Source organism: Seriola aureovittata, chromosome 2 (genome assembly GCF_021018895.1).
Source record: "Seriola aureovittata isolate HTS-2021-v1 ecotype China chromosome 2, ASM2101889v1, whole genome shotgun sequence".
NCBI classification, from domain to species: Eukaryota; Metazoa; Chordata; class Actinopteri; order Carangiformes; family Carangidae; genus Seriola; species Seriola aureovittata.
The window spans coordinates 13,503,811-13,517,760 of NC_079365.1; the positions used below are offsets into that span (position 1 = coordinate 13,503,811).

General features: G+C 38.6%; 1 protein-coding gene across 1 annotated transcript; it reads left to right on the forward strand.

Annotated features, from left to right (window-relative positions):
* The first annotated feature begins 454 nt into the window (after window positions 1–454).
* On the forward strand, window positions 455–12,802 carry cdk4 (cyclin dependent kinase 4). The gene is made up of 8 exons (XM_056364191.1): window positions 455–719; window positions 7,514–7,748; window positions 7,852–7,987; window positions 8,174–8,341; window positions 9,035–9,144; window positions 10,556–10,606; window positions 10,709–10,844; window positions 11,848–12,802. Exons 2-8 carry the CDS (start codon window positions 7,531–7,533, stop codon window positions 11,947–11,949), a joined length of 921 nt encoding a protein of 306 aa, XP_056220166.1. The 5' UTR covers window positions 455–719; window positions 7,514–7,530; the 3' UTR covers window positions 11,950–12,802.
* Window positions 12,803–13,950: the final 1,148 nt, after the last annotated feature.

Consider the following 13,950-nt stretch of genomic DNA (forward strand, 5'->3'; position numbering starts at 1 on the left):
TTGTTTTTTGTTGTATTTTGTTACTTTTGCAAATAAATACACTAAATTAAACTAAGAAAACATTTATATAGTTAAACATAGTTGTAATAAATAAAAAACATGTCTTCATAAAAGTTAGAATTGCTGACAAATAGGCAACTAATAAAAACACTACACTCTTACAATTACCTTATCCACTATAAGGTAATTGTAAGAGCCTATATGTTTATATAGACTACTGCTAATAAATGCTAAATAAGGGGACTTCAAGTGTTACCACTGAAATTATAGGTGTGTGATATACAACATGCAGGCTTATTTCTAGTATTTAGACAGACAGACAAAAAGCACGACTCTCTATAAAATATATACATTACTTTATGATTATTGTCACTTGAAAGTTAATATACCACAGCAGAGCTTTAGGTTCTTCCTACATGATGTGCCGCTGAATATTTTTGGCTCCGCCTCCTCCAGGAGTTGCGAGAATCAACAGGAAGCGACAACCCAAAAAGAGTGCAGGCTGGAAGAAGAAGAAAAAAAACACAGAGTGGAGGCCTGAATCATATCGCTTGATTGGCTTCTTCACATCAGATCCACCACCGGGCTGTAAACCTCGGCCTGGACCCGACCTGCCACTCCTGACCCGTTCCTGTAGGAGTCAGGCAATACGTGGCAGATTAATGAGCATGTCCTCCTCATAGAGCTGAAGTACCTGCCACAGAGAAGAAACAGGCGAGGTTAGTCCACTGTCTCAACTGTCGTTTTCATGAAACTGATTGTGATTCACGTGTATGTTTGTGCGTGTGTGTGTGTGTGTTTGTGTGTGTGTGTATGTGAAGTGTGTGCGCGCGCGCGCGCTTGTGGGTGTGAGATACTTTGGCAGCGGACGTTTATGTAATGTGAGGCGCTATAGGTGGGGGAAGAAATGCAAGTTGCAGGCGGTGATCTGTCTCATCCGCTCCCGTCTGTACTTTGCTTGTTTCCCTCCGCCACGTCACTGAACATGTAGGCGAGGAGGAAAAGTGTGGCCTGTTGTTGCTGCACTTTGTTGCCAGTTTAATTAACAAAGGAGCAGATATGGAGGGGCCACCACGTGTCGGGATATAAGAGGGCTTTTCCGTCTGTCCTCCTCCTCTGCCCTGCTTCTTCTCTCCGCCTCCGCCCACCGGCCTTCATTGCCCGGCTACGACTTGGACTCGATCAAGAACATAAATGAATGAAAAGTGTGGGGGAAACGTGAGCTTCCGCCTGCATGACAAATCAATACTGACAGACTCTGCTGGTGATCAATAGCTGCCGATACAGACGGACAGGTTAATGACCTCAGTGTCAGTGAAACTTCCAGATGTTGTGCTTCAATCTCTCTCTCTCTCTCTCTGTCTCTCTGTCTGTCTGTCTGTTTCTGTTGGTGTGAGCGTTGCTCTTTCACTGCAAAGGAAATGAGGAGATGTTTTCAGGGTGACAAGTCGTGTACAGGCTGACCACTTCCTGTAGGACCAGAGGACGTTTGTCATGAAGACCACAACAAGCCTGATCATTCATTATATGAGACAGTGACAGGCTTTCAACAGGCTATTTCTGTAATGCAGTGGAATAGTTTCAGTTATTTTCAACCTAAATTGTTGTTTTGTTCTGTTTCGCCCTGTTGTGAAATCAAGGACACTGGCAGGGATTAGAGCCTGACATATAAACTTGCTGGACGACTTTACTGCTGGAAAGTAAGTTAGTCCATTTACTCAAGAACTGTAATTAAGTACAGTTTTGAGGAACAGGTACTATACTTGAGTATTTCCATTTTTTGCTACTTACTTTGATACTTCCTCTCAACTTCATTTCAGACAATATATTGTACTTTCTACTGCGCTACATTTGTTTTACAGCTTTAGTTACTAGTTACTAAAGATTAAAAATTAAACCAGTAGTTTCCAATCTTTCTGGTTTCTGACATCTAACAAAAACCAGTCAGTAGTCTGGTTCACATTTCAGTTAACAGCTCCACCACATAGTGATTTTTTCCCTCTAAACTTCTCACATGGTTTCATTTCAATAAATGTTCAAATTATCCAATATCTCACAAAAAGATTAGAGAAAAATTCCAAAATTTGAAAACAGATTTGTGTATCAGAACTTTGTTTTATCTTTTTTCCTCTCCCATTAATCATCTCACCGCCCCGCAGATTTAACTGGTGTCCCTGTAAATAACCATATAATAACTGTAAACAGCCTACTTATTTGCTTTTACTTAATTAGGATTGTTCATGCAGGATTGATTTGTAAGAGAGTGTGTTTAAATTGCTGTATTGGTACTTTTACTTCAGTAAAGGAAGTGAATACTTCTTCCTCAACAGCAGATATTGGCTGATCACAGATATATTGCCATCAGCATGCATGTTGACAAAAAAAGGCAATTTTATTTTTCAACTGTTGGTCATAATTGTAACCAAATATAAGGAAAATTATGCATTTTGGTAAAAAAAAAAAAAAAAGAAAGAGAGGAAATATACTCAAACTATAAAATATTGATACTGGTATCAGCCTTTAAAAATCCATTGTTGGTTGAGCTCTATTAGGAATAAAACAAAAAATAGAGTAACTTTGAGCAGTTTGACATTTTGACAGCAAAGGCCAGGAAATTCACCCTTTTTCACAGCCCCTTCCTCCTCCTCCTCCTCCTCCTCCTCCTCCTCGTCCGCTCTTCTCAAGTATTTTTTTGTATTTGTCGGACTTTGTGTCCCTTTGTGGCTGTGCAGCCTCCCACAGCAGTTGCCACACAACCTGCAGAGGAATGTTGCACTCACACAATGAGCTGTGGACGGTAAACACCTTAAAATCAGCTGCAGCTTCACTTTTACTGGACACTCAACATCTGGAAAGTATGTGCAATATATCATCAAAATAGTTTGTCTTAAAGAAGGAAAATGTAGTGCTGCACTGAGATATTATCACCCTCAGCTTTTAAGATACTGAGTATATTTTGACATATAATATGTACAAAACATATATGCAGTAGTTTTTGTTTTTTTTATTACAGATTGCACTGTCATGCAATGTTTTGGAAAACTGTATTTTCAAACAACGAAAAAAATGCTTCCAGGTATCCTTTAAAATTGAAAATACATAACTAATTTTAATTGATATTAATCTTTAATGCTTTTCAGTTTTTGAAATGGTTTGACTGTTGTACAGTTTGTTATCTATAGGCATTTTAGAACTATGAATTTAATGAAATTCTACATTTGTATTATAACATTTATATTGTAAAAAATAAATGTTTAACATCTTCATTTCTACTTTGTCAGAAAACGGATGTGTATGAGCCACAGTTCTGAAAATACAGATTGCTAAGCAAGTTGTCTATGTGTAGTTTCAAACTGTGAAGTGATGAAACAATTTTTTTCTTATTTAAAGTGTCAGTTCATTAACTTTCTGCGTGGTTGTAGCAAAACCACAAAGAAAGAGAGTCAGATATTTTTCTGAATGTGTATGTAGTTAATTGCAGTAGTGAAGTTATAGTTCACTGGTTGCATCTAAATGTGTGCGGGGATTTGAATGAAGCACAATCAGTGAAGTGTGTTGAAAACTTGTCGTCATTTTAGAATCAAAAATCACAGATCTTTATTTTCTTGAAATTAAAGGAGAGATTTTTATTAAAGATGTCATGGATGTAAAGTCTGCCGCTCAGAAAAGTAAAACATTCAGCAATGTTAAAAAAAAAAAATTCCTGGGGTTTGTTCTTTTTTTTGTCGGAGAGGAAGCTTTATTTGTAGTGTAATTCACAGCTGAGTTTCCACATGAATATTTTTGGCAGGATTTTTTGCAGATACAAAGGAATGCCGGCAGATTCTTGTCCGCAGACACTCTGACTCAACTTTCCTTGTATGAGAGGAAGAAATGTGGTGCGTTCAGCACGAATAATGCAACATCACTTCCTCTTATCAACAATAGTTTATATTAACCACTTCAATAATTGTGGTTTGGCAGCATACATATGTTACTCAAACACTTGGCCATAACAACCCGAAGCCCTGTGCTAACATCATTTTCCCCTTCACTAGTATCTTAGCACAGTATTGACGCCTATAGATACCTTGACATATCAAGAACTCATGTCAGGTTTTGAATCTTACTTAAATATCTGCTCACATCAAATCTTAGTTAGTAGAACAGTTGACCGCAGCTCTCGTGAGATTTGCATGCAGATCCAAAAGGTTGTAAATATGAGTCACCAAATCATCCTATAATTTTGAAAATCAGTGCTGAAAGGTGAACGCACTGTTAGACTCAGCAGTGACTCTGCTTTTATCTGTATTCTTACTCCAGGCGCATGAGGCAAACGTTTATAAAAAGTTAAAGTCCAGATATGCCCTTTAGCCGTTTTTACAGCATTAAAGTTTGGAGTACCAGCTTTAAATCCTCCTCCTCACAAAATGAGGAGTGAGGTATACAACAGGAGAGAATGAATTCCTTGTTGAAGTGTTTGGCTTTCAGTGGATTGTGTTTCTGCTCTTTTGTTACTGTACTTTTCTCTGCAGAAACTATTTAACTCCAGCCCTGCTCCATCTCTTTCGCACTTTTTCTGCCTTAACAAGTCCACTGTGATCATGTTTTTTACACAGTCTGACACTGTTTACTATTGGCAGTTGAAAGTTTTGTATTTTATTGATATTGTTATGACACATTTTCTACCTGAAGCCAAATTTAAGTTGTATATAAGTATATGTCTGCAACGAACAATTATTGTCTTTACTGAATAATCAGCCGATTATTTTCTCAAATAATATATTAATTGTTTTGTCAATAAAATGTCAAAAAAAGTAGTGAAAAAGGCCCAAGGAGACATTGAGATTACTATTATTGTATCCAACCAACAGTTAAAATCCCAAGGACATTAAGTTTACTCTGATATTTGAAAAACAAACCATCAAAGCCTCACATTCAATGTTTTGAAAATGATTTGAAACGAATCAAACAAATCAAAGATTTCTGTCAAATAATTTGTTGTTGGTCAACTCATGAGTAAATCACCTAATTGTTTCACCTTTGATCACATACATTTTTCTGAGTGTGGTATCAGTTCCATCCATGTTAGCCGAAGATATTCACATGAGCCTAAGTTTAAGATACTGTTAAGCTTTTCAAAATCACATAAAAACTGGGCAGGTAACAACCATGGATCTGTGTATTAAATGGTCTAAATTGAGTTTAGGAGGTGAAGAGGTGAGGGGGTGATGGGACAGGCTGACGCATGTCCAGGGGAAGTCTACTGGTGTGACAAATCAGACGGGCGGAGACTTAAACAAATGGAAGGAAGGCGCTCGATGATACCTGGCAGGAGACGGCAGGGATGGGTGGAGTTTGTGGAGAAGTCATTGAAAAGTGATGAGCGAGTGGACAAAAAGCTGTTTGGTTTGAGTGGTTGAAGGCGCTTCCTGTGTTGGCCGAGTGGCGGCCAAAAGTCTCATGTTAAGTGTATTTGCTTTAAAGTGGCGTGCCATTCAGTGAGTCATTTGATTTCTTTGAGGAGGTCAGGTACTTTGTCCTGCAGCTCGTGGATTATAAAACATTTGTTGAATATGAGTGAAAATATGTCACACTTTCCAACACTTGGCACCTAAAGTACCTGGAGGGCTCTTATGAGGCTTCACTGTAGAGGCCAGCACAAGTAGCTATAAAATGTTGTGCACTATGCTGCAAGCATAGTTGCCTTCTGCTGCCAGAATGGCTGAAATATACTGATTTTTAATTTCGTGTCTATATTTTGTTAAAGCTGAACCAATCAATATTTTATATTGACAATGAGTCAAATTACTACTTTTATTTTGAAATCGGTCACTTTTAGTAATGAACCCACAGAGAATAATCACCTGACTCTGCAGTTCTGCCCATAACTTCACTGTTTTTGTTCTCACTTCCCTCATCAGTGTCAGCGCTACCAGCCCAGCGCCAAACAGCAGGCAAAGTTAGAAACTAACTAAAAAGCTTTTTTTTTTAAAGTGTTTAATTCGACATTCCGATTCAGATATTTTATCCATAAACAGTTTTTCAGTCATATTTTCAGAAAATCTTATCATATCACAATATGCACTGATATCATAAGATAAAATGACACCTTCTGTGTTAGAAGATTTTATTCATATAACCCAATCCAAACAGCTGAAACAGTATTTTTGTAACTGCAAATGTTGTACATTCAGCACAGAACCAGAATGGCCCAGTCAGCTCCCTGGCACATCCAGCAGGTTGTTGAGCTGTACAGCATCTCTCTCTTTGAAGCAGCCTCTCCTGTATGCAGCAGTACCATAACCACTACGCACTGGTTGATATTTGTTTTACAGACTGAGCTTGAGCAGGAAAAAAAAACTGTTATCCTCCTTCGTAAAGACGAGAGACAGGGGTTTATTGCTCGGTACGTTGAAAGCTGCTGTGACTGATTGCTAAATGAAGCCCCCCCCCCCCCCCCCCCACACACACACACACACACACACACACACACACACACACACACACACACACACACACACACACTGGTGCATCCTGCAGCCGAGGAGTCATTGAAGAGCTCCAGGAATGACAACACTGTACTAACAAGCTGAGGCCATTGGGGTGCAAAAGCTTGAATAAATTTAAATGAATAAAATGAAAGGCAGTGCTGCCACAGGTGAAATTAGACACATTTCACGGCGTTTAGAGAACTTGTGGAAACATGGGTAGAATAGATTTTCATGTGTAAACTGCCTGGCTGAAAATAGATTTTATATTCGTTCAAAAAATGATGCAAGCACGAGAGCTGTTGTGAGGAGCGCCCGTAAATTTTGGATGGGAAAGGTCTGGAGCGAAACGACAAAGAATTTCAGCTTCTGCAAAGTGTTACTCTGAGGACGGTTCTGTCGTTACGGCTGAGGAGAGAAGTGTATATTTTTCCAGGACGGAGAGTTCATGTAGAGCCCATTATACTGTTACGCTGTTTGTTCTTTCGGTTTTTGTTTTTTTGTTTGCCATGCTGGCAGAGTGGCTCTCTTCGTTGGTCCAATCTGAAATATCTCAACAACTAATGGATGAATTGCATTGAAATTTTGTACAGCTTTTTATGGTCCCCAGTGGATAAATACTTGTTACTTTGGTGACCACTTGGCTTTTCCTCTGGTGCCAGTGTGAGGTTGACATTTGTGTTTTTTTAGCAGCTTTTTAACAGCTGTTTATCTCAGATCTGTTAACTTGACTTTGGGGATTATTATTTTTGTCGGATGTTTTTGTGTCTTGTCTTTCCGTATTATTTTTTCTGTTACCTTCTGTTTTCTTTTTTAATCTATAAATGAATCATACACAGTTATCTGTTGCGATAACACATTCAATTTTTGTTGCAAATATACTTTCTATACTTATTCTATACTTAGCTGTGAACTTGGTAGGGTTGAGTCAAGGGATGTTTTCGTAGGACAGTGGGAGTGAGACCAAAGGAGATAATTAATTATTTTCATTACAAGCATTCATAGTTTCTGCATCTAATCTGTGTGTTGTGTGTGTCTCTCAGTCTGTCTGAGCTTGGCCATGGCCCACGCCACCAGTATCCAGTATGAGCCAGTGGCAGAGATCGGAGGAGGCGCTTACGGGACTGTATATAAGGCCAGAGACACGGAGAGCGGGCAGTTTGTTGCTCTGAAGAGCGTGCGTGTCCAGACGGATCAAAATGGCCTGCCCATCTCCACGGTCAGAGAGGTGGCTCTGTTGAGAAGGCTGGAGCAGTTTGACCACCCAAATGTAGTCAGGTAAGTGTTTTTTTGTTTTTTTTTTCAGTATTTCAGTCTATGTCATCTGTAATCCACTGACTAAACCTCTCACAGAAGTCACAGTATTTATTCTACATGCCAGGCTCATGGATGTATGTGCCACCCAGAGGTCAGACCAGGAGACTAAAGTCACTCTGGTCTTTGAGCATGTGGACCAAGACCTCAAGACGTACCTCGAGAGAGCTCCAGCTCCCGGCTTATCTCCTGGCCGCATTAAAGTGAGAAACAGTATCTAAAGTAAACTGCATAATTTGTGAAATTCGTCACAAGATAGAAACAGTATGAGCCTTTTGTTAGTCAGGCATAGAAGCCCGATTTCGAAAGTTAATCTGTTTTTTTTATATTTGGAGTCATTTAAAGTATGCCTGTGTGTGTGCGTGTGTGGTTTTTTTTTTCTTTTGCAGGACTTGATGAGGCAGTTGCTGTGTGGTCTTACATTCCTTCACTCTAACCGCGTGATGCACAGAGACCTGAAACCAGAGAATATTCTGGTAACCAGCCAGGGCCAGGTGAAGCTAGCTGACTTTGGGCTAGCCAGGATCTACAGCTGCCACATGGCTCTCACTCCTGTGGTACGGACGCACCTGGACCATGCAGTGCCAGTACTTTATCGTGTCATTTGTACAGCATTTTTTCAAAGCATAGTATCATTTTTTTTTAAAGATATTTAGATTTTAACCATTCATACAGCATTTATTTCAGTTCAAAAACAAATCAACCTTTAGCCGTTGAAAATTTGACTGAGATAACTAATCTATTAAGTCGCAGTTAAATTCTTCATTGATGATACATGAACATTAACCCTGTGAATACAAGACATGACCAACTTCACGTCCATGTCAAATCTTGGATTGAGCTTCCTTGAATTCATACCAAAGGATCAGTTTTAACAAGACTAAGAGTCGACAGCCACCCTAGCAGCTGTGTGAGCATACTGACATGTTCGCAGTGATTGTGCTAACATGGTGTTGTTGTTTAGAGGGTAGCTAATGTTTACCAGGCTCACAGTCTTAGCTAAGACTGTTAACATTTGCTCAACACAATGTACAGCTTGATATTCATACTGTAGTGAAATGTATTTAAAAAACTGGCCACCTGAGAGTTTTGTAAACTGCTGTCGAAACACTGAAGTTAAATTATGGCAATTTTCATCACTAACAAGCCAAAACCTGCCAAGCCACCAGTATAGTACTTTAATATGATCCCTGTGAATGTTACTATCTACACGTACTAGTGTTGATGGACTCTATATTTGTGTCTCCCAGGTGGTGACACTGTGGTATCGCCCTCCTGAGGTGCTGCTACAGTCCAGTTACGCCACACCTGTGGACATCTGGAGCACTGGCTGCATCTTTGCTGAGATGTTCCGACGCAAGTGAGTCAGCAGAGTCATTTTCAGATTAAAAAAAGAGACGCACTAACGTTCTTCATGTTAGTGTGTCTGTTATGATGAGATTATAATCTCTGTATTTGTAACAAACACATTTTGATACATTTGGTGAAAAGAGAGGCTTTGGACAGTGCATTAGATTTTGACGTTGACCTGAGTCAAAGTGAGTTGTGATTTCTCATATAACTCCTCAAGACAGTCCAGAGTTTCTAAATCTAACACACACACACACAAACACATACACATACACACACACACACACACACACACACACATAAACATACACATACACATACACACACACACACACATACACATACACACACACACACACACACACACACACACATACACACACACACACACGCACACACAACCACCGTTTACCTTTCCAAATACATTTGATTTACATTGATTTGATTTAACAAATATGTTTTGGAGGAAACTCTTGCTTTATTCCGTATCCTGCACATAAATCATAGGAAAGGAAGCTAGGGCATATGGGATGTCTCGCCTCTTATTTGTTGTTCGGTATGGGTTACTAAAACACTGTAGGTGAGTTTAGGGAAAGACCGTGACTTTGGTTAAATATTGACAAAAGTCTTGTCCCGTCTTGTACTTTAAGTCACGCTTTAGTTGCCCTGAGTGAAAACAAATGAAATACATTTGCAGCAAACAGCTTGAAAATACATTCAATATGAACATCTCCGTGTTATGTTTGAATAAAAACTCCACCCCTAGGCTCGTCTCATTGCCTATAGTAGGGATACTGGTGATGCGAGTGTCCAGATTTTATCTGTAAATGAATCACATTATGAGGTTATCTGTGGCTCTGGGGAAATCTGCTCCGAGCCTCAGGCTGTCGGAAGGTGAATTGTTGAAAAACAGCAGGGCTTTGCCAGACACGATGTTACAGCAAAATCTAAATCTAGTCTACTTCAGTCTTACCCCTCTTCAAGAAAGCATACAAACATAAAAACTGCTGTAATACAGAATTTAATTCAACTTCAAAGGTCAGACCCCCTTACTAGTTTTTCAAGACTGCCCCAAACTCGAAAATTGAGTTGCCGCTGGAGGGGGTCAGGTATCTCTTGCAGGCCAATAGAAACCCAGCTCACGGACAATGACCTGCTCCTTCACTAGTGTTGGTGCAAAAGTCATAATCAGTGAATTTAGAGACAAGACATGATAGTAAGTATTTTGTGACTGGTTTGCCTGAGGTGATGTGTGGCGGAAAGCTTTAAAGTCACCAGACTGCTCTACATCATCTTCCAGATCAGCTCAGTGATACACACAGTAGCTCCATCTACTGGTAGAAGTGACACTTTGCATGACGACATTGGTTCAGCTTGGGTAAAGATATTCATGCCTCACAATTATTGCTTTGTTTGCTTAGACCGTTGTTCTGTGGTGAATCAGAAGTGGATCAACTTGGGAAAATTTTTGAGTGAGTAACACACAGCTTCCATCACGTTTAGCCGACTAAGACATGTATTGGTAGATGGATTCATATTATACTTGTTTCAATGAAAATAATATGTGATTTCAGAGTTATTGGCTTGCCACCAGAGGACGAGTGGCCGACTGACGTCACACTGTCAAGAAAAAACTTCCCCCCTCTCATGCCTCGCCCAATTGCTGACTTTGTTTCAGAGATAAATGAGCAGGGGGCACAATTATTGCTGGTAAGATTCGGTTTGGAACTTGAAAAATGTTTTAATTATAGTGAAAGTCCATCCTGCCTGGTAACTCACTGTCAGCTGTAAACAGAGTTGGAATCAGGACAGTAACAGATAAGTCACCTCAGACTCCAGAAGAAGTCTGGTGATAATCAACACAAGCCACCAGAATTTCACTGGTGCAGTATTGGAAAATGTTGAATTGTCAGCTGGTTGAGTTAGAGAACAGAGAAATAAAACCTCAGCTTTTCTTATAGATTGCTATTTAATTCACCAACTGATGTTAAAAAAATAAAAAAAATAAAATGCACAGTAAATGTTGCTTATCTGGGGCTGAACCAGTGACTTCAAAATACCTTTTAAAGTAAATGGTATATTTATTTTTGCTTCTCCATATAATTGTAGAAAATATAGTTTTAGTGCAAAATAATAGAAACACAATATCAGACAGCAGCTTGTTGAAATAACTAAATTTTATCAACTAAATCTTAATGACGCAATGAAGCTAAGGAGTCATATTAGCAAATTTTTTGTGACTATTCATTTTGTTCTTTTTCATGAATTTCCTCTTTATATGTTAAAGCAATAGTGTGACCCCTTTTCAACCAGGAACTGCCTGGAGTTTCTGCTGGTTGCCTAGCAACAAGTGCATAAACCTGGTGCATAAACCATTTTTTAAAATCCATTTCTTTACTTTTTTGTGCAGATTAAACAAACAAGATATAATATGATAATTAATAAGCTTTAGAGGTGCTGGATGTGGATTGTGGATTTTGTTACCTATGCGCAGAGTCAGGCTAGCTGTTTCCCCCAGTTTCCAGTCTTTATGCTAAGCTAAGCTAAGCTAACAAGCTTCTTGCTGTAGCGTCATATTTACCATACAGCCTCCTCATCTAAGTGTTGACAAGAGAGTGAATAAGGGTATTTCTCAGAATGTCAAAATATTCCATCAAGACCTGAAATTTGACAGTGACACAGCTCTAACATCCTGCTATCCTTTCATCCACAGAACATGCTGACGTTTGACCCCTTGAAACGAATATCCGCCCTGAATGCACTAGAACATCCATATTTCCAGGACGAGGAGACATTGACTCAGACAAAAAGCTGAAATGATGCATAGAAACATGCAACGAGAGGTAACAGTGTCTAAGCTTCAGTCCTGGCCTAACCTTAAAGGATTTCAATTTAATTCAGTGCATTGCCTTTCAAGATGTCTGGGTTGTGCTGTGGGATATTATTTTGTTACTCCTGCATCAAAAAAGGATTAAAGCCTGAGAAATGGGATAAAAAATGAAGAGGAGTGAACCTAAGGATCACTGGCAAGCTTTCCAACATGTAAATGTCACAGTTAATGATGGTAACATATCATGTCTTCAAGGACAGTACCAGTGTTTTTGATGTTTGATTTCTGCATCAGTCTCATCAGCAGGGACTCATGAATAGAAACGTCTGTCATCTCCTCTCAAATGTTGCTCTTGTTACCTTTGTACAGTGTTTAGACAGAAGGAAGCAGAGATGTCATCTTTTGTTGTCACAGACTGAAAGAAATCTGACAGAAGTGACACCTCAGAGGGTTAAATCAACCAGTCGTTTGGAATTGACTGTATTTCTGACAGAAATAAATCTGTATGAACATTATTAAACACAACTGTATTTAGATTGTAAACAAAAGCAACAATAGTCTAAAGTAGCAGAACAAAAACGCACAACAACGAAATATATGACAAAAATACTGGTACTGCTCTTAAACAATTGTTTTGTTTATTGGTGGACTGAAAGATTGAACCTCATTTTACTTTTAACATTTTTTTCTCCATTGCTAAAACCATCTGAAATCAACCAGCACTGCAACTACAAATGAATAAAACACAGTTTTAATCACATTGAGACTTCATTTGTGTATTATTATACAGATGGTAGTCCATATGAAACAAATAAATGTGATTCTATGAAAACTGAAATGGACTGAAATATTTTGTGAAAAACACAAATTCTAACAAAAAAAATCAAAAACACCTAGTCATAGCCTGTTAATGAATGTGGCTGTCAAAATCAGCCAGAGATGTTTTCTTTTTGATTTTTGCGGGTGAGTTGTTTTTGTATTTCACAAAGGGATACTCAAACGATTTAGTATTACACATCTGTTAAGTTAAGGGGGTTACAAAAGACAGATGTTACAAAAAAGACATCATGCAGCAGAAGCTGAGATTTTTTCACAGACTGAGTAGTACTCTACATGATTAGTTGATTGGAAATTCCCCTTTTAAATTATTTGAATTTTTCACTGCGGTCACAAGTCAACTGACCAATCTGATGAATTAACTACTACTACAAAAGTGAAGTAAATACATAGATAGATACTTTATTTATCCCCTAGGGGAAATTCATGTGTCCATTAGCTCATTAGCTCAAAATACTCTCAAGATTGTCATAATGAAATGCACAAACAAATATTCAAATGAGCGATTCAAATATTCACACACAGCATAATTTAACCACTTTTGAACAGAGCCACACTAGCTTTTTCCCCATGTTTCCAGTCTCTTTGCTAAGCTAAGCTAACCTGCTGCTGGCTGTAGTTACTACATCTACTGTAGAGACATGAGAGTGATATTCTCATTTAACACATTACCCAAAATGTTGAACTGTTCCTTTATGTAATTAACTCCACCCAGCAACACTTGAGAGTGCTATGATAAAACTTTAAAAGTGTTGCTTGTTTTGTCTTATTCCATAATAAGCAAATGGCTACAGTGGCACTATTACATCAAAATAAAAATTCTACAAATTGATACAAAACAACTGTAAATCAAAGACCAATCCAGGGTTCAAAAGATATCACCCAGCTCACACACAGGATCAGGGAGCTTGATGCTTAAGAGGGTAAAAAATACCTGATACCTCAATACCTGATTTTTGAACCATTTTCTAGATGTGGACAGGTTTATGATGATGGTACAAACACAGAGGTAAGACAGGCTGCGCCCCGAAGAGAGATGGTGTAGTAAACAAACATGATTTTATGAGCTATTTTGTGCATTTTCTTGTATTTCCATTTTTTTCCTTCCCTCCTTTCTATCTAATTCTAATGTCCTGTATTTATTTATCC

What these genes read in the sequence shown, in the direction of transcription:
- cdk4 (XM_056364191.1), top strand. Translation starts at nt 7,531, where the DNA reads ATGGCCCACGCCACCAGTATCCAGTATGAGCCAGTGGCAGAGATCGGA. An exon ending in GACCACCCAAATGTAGTCAG is followed by an intron (nt 7,749 to 7,851) that starts GTAAGTGTTTTT and finishes TCTACATGCCAG; the next exon opens with GCTCATGGATGTATGTGCCA. An exon ending in AGGGGGCACAATTATTGCTG is followed by an intron (nt 10,845 to 11,847) that starts GTAAGATTCGGT and finishes TTTCATCCACAG; the next exon opens with AACATGCTGACGTTTGACCC.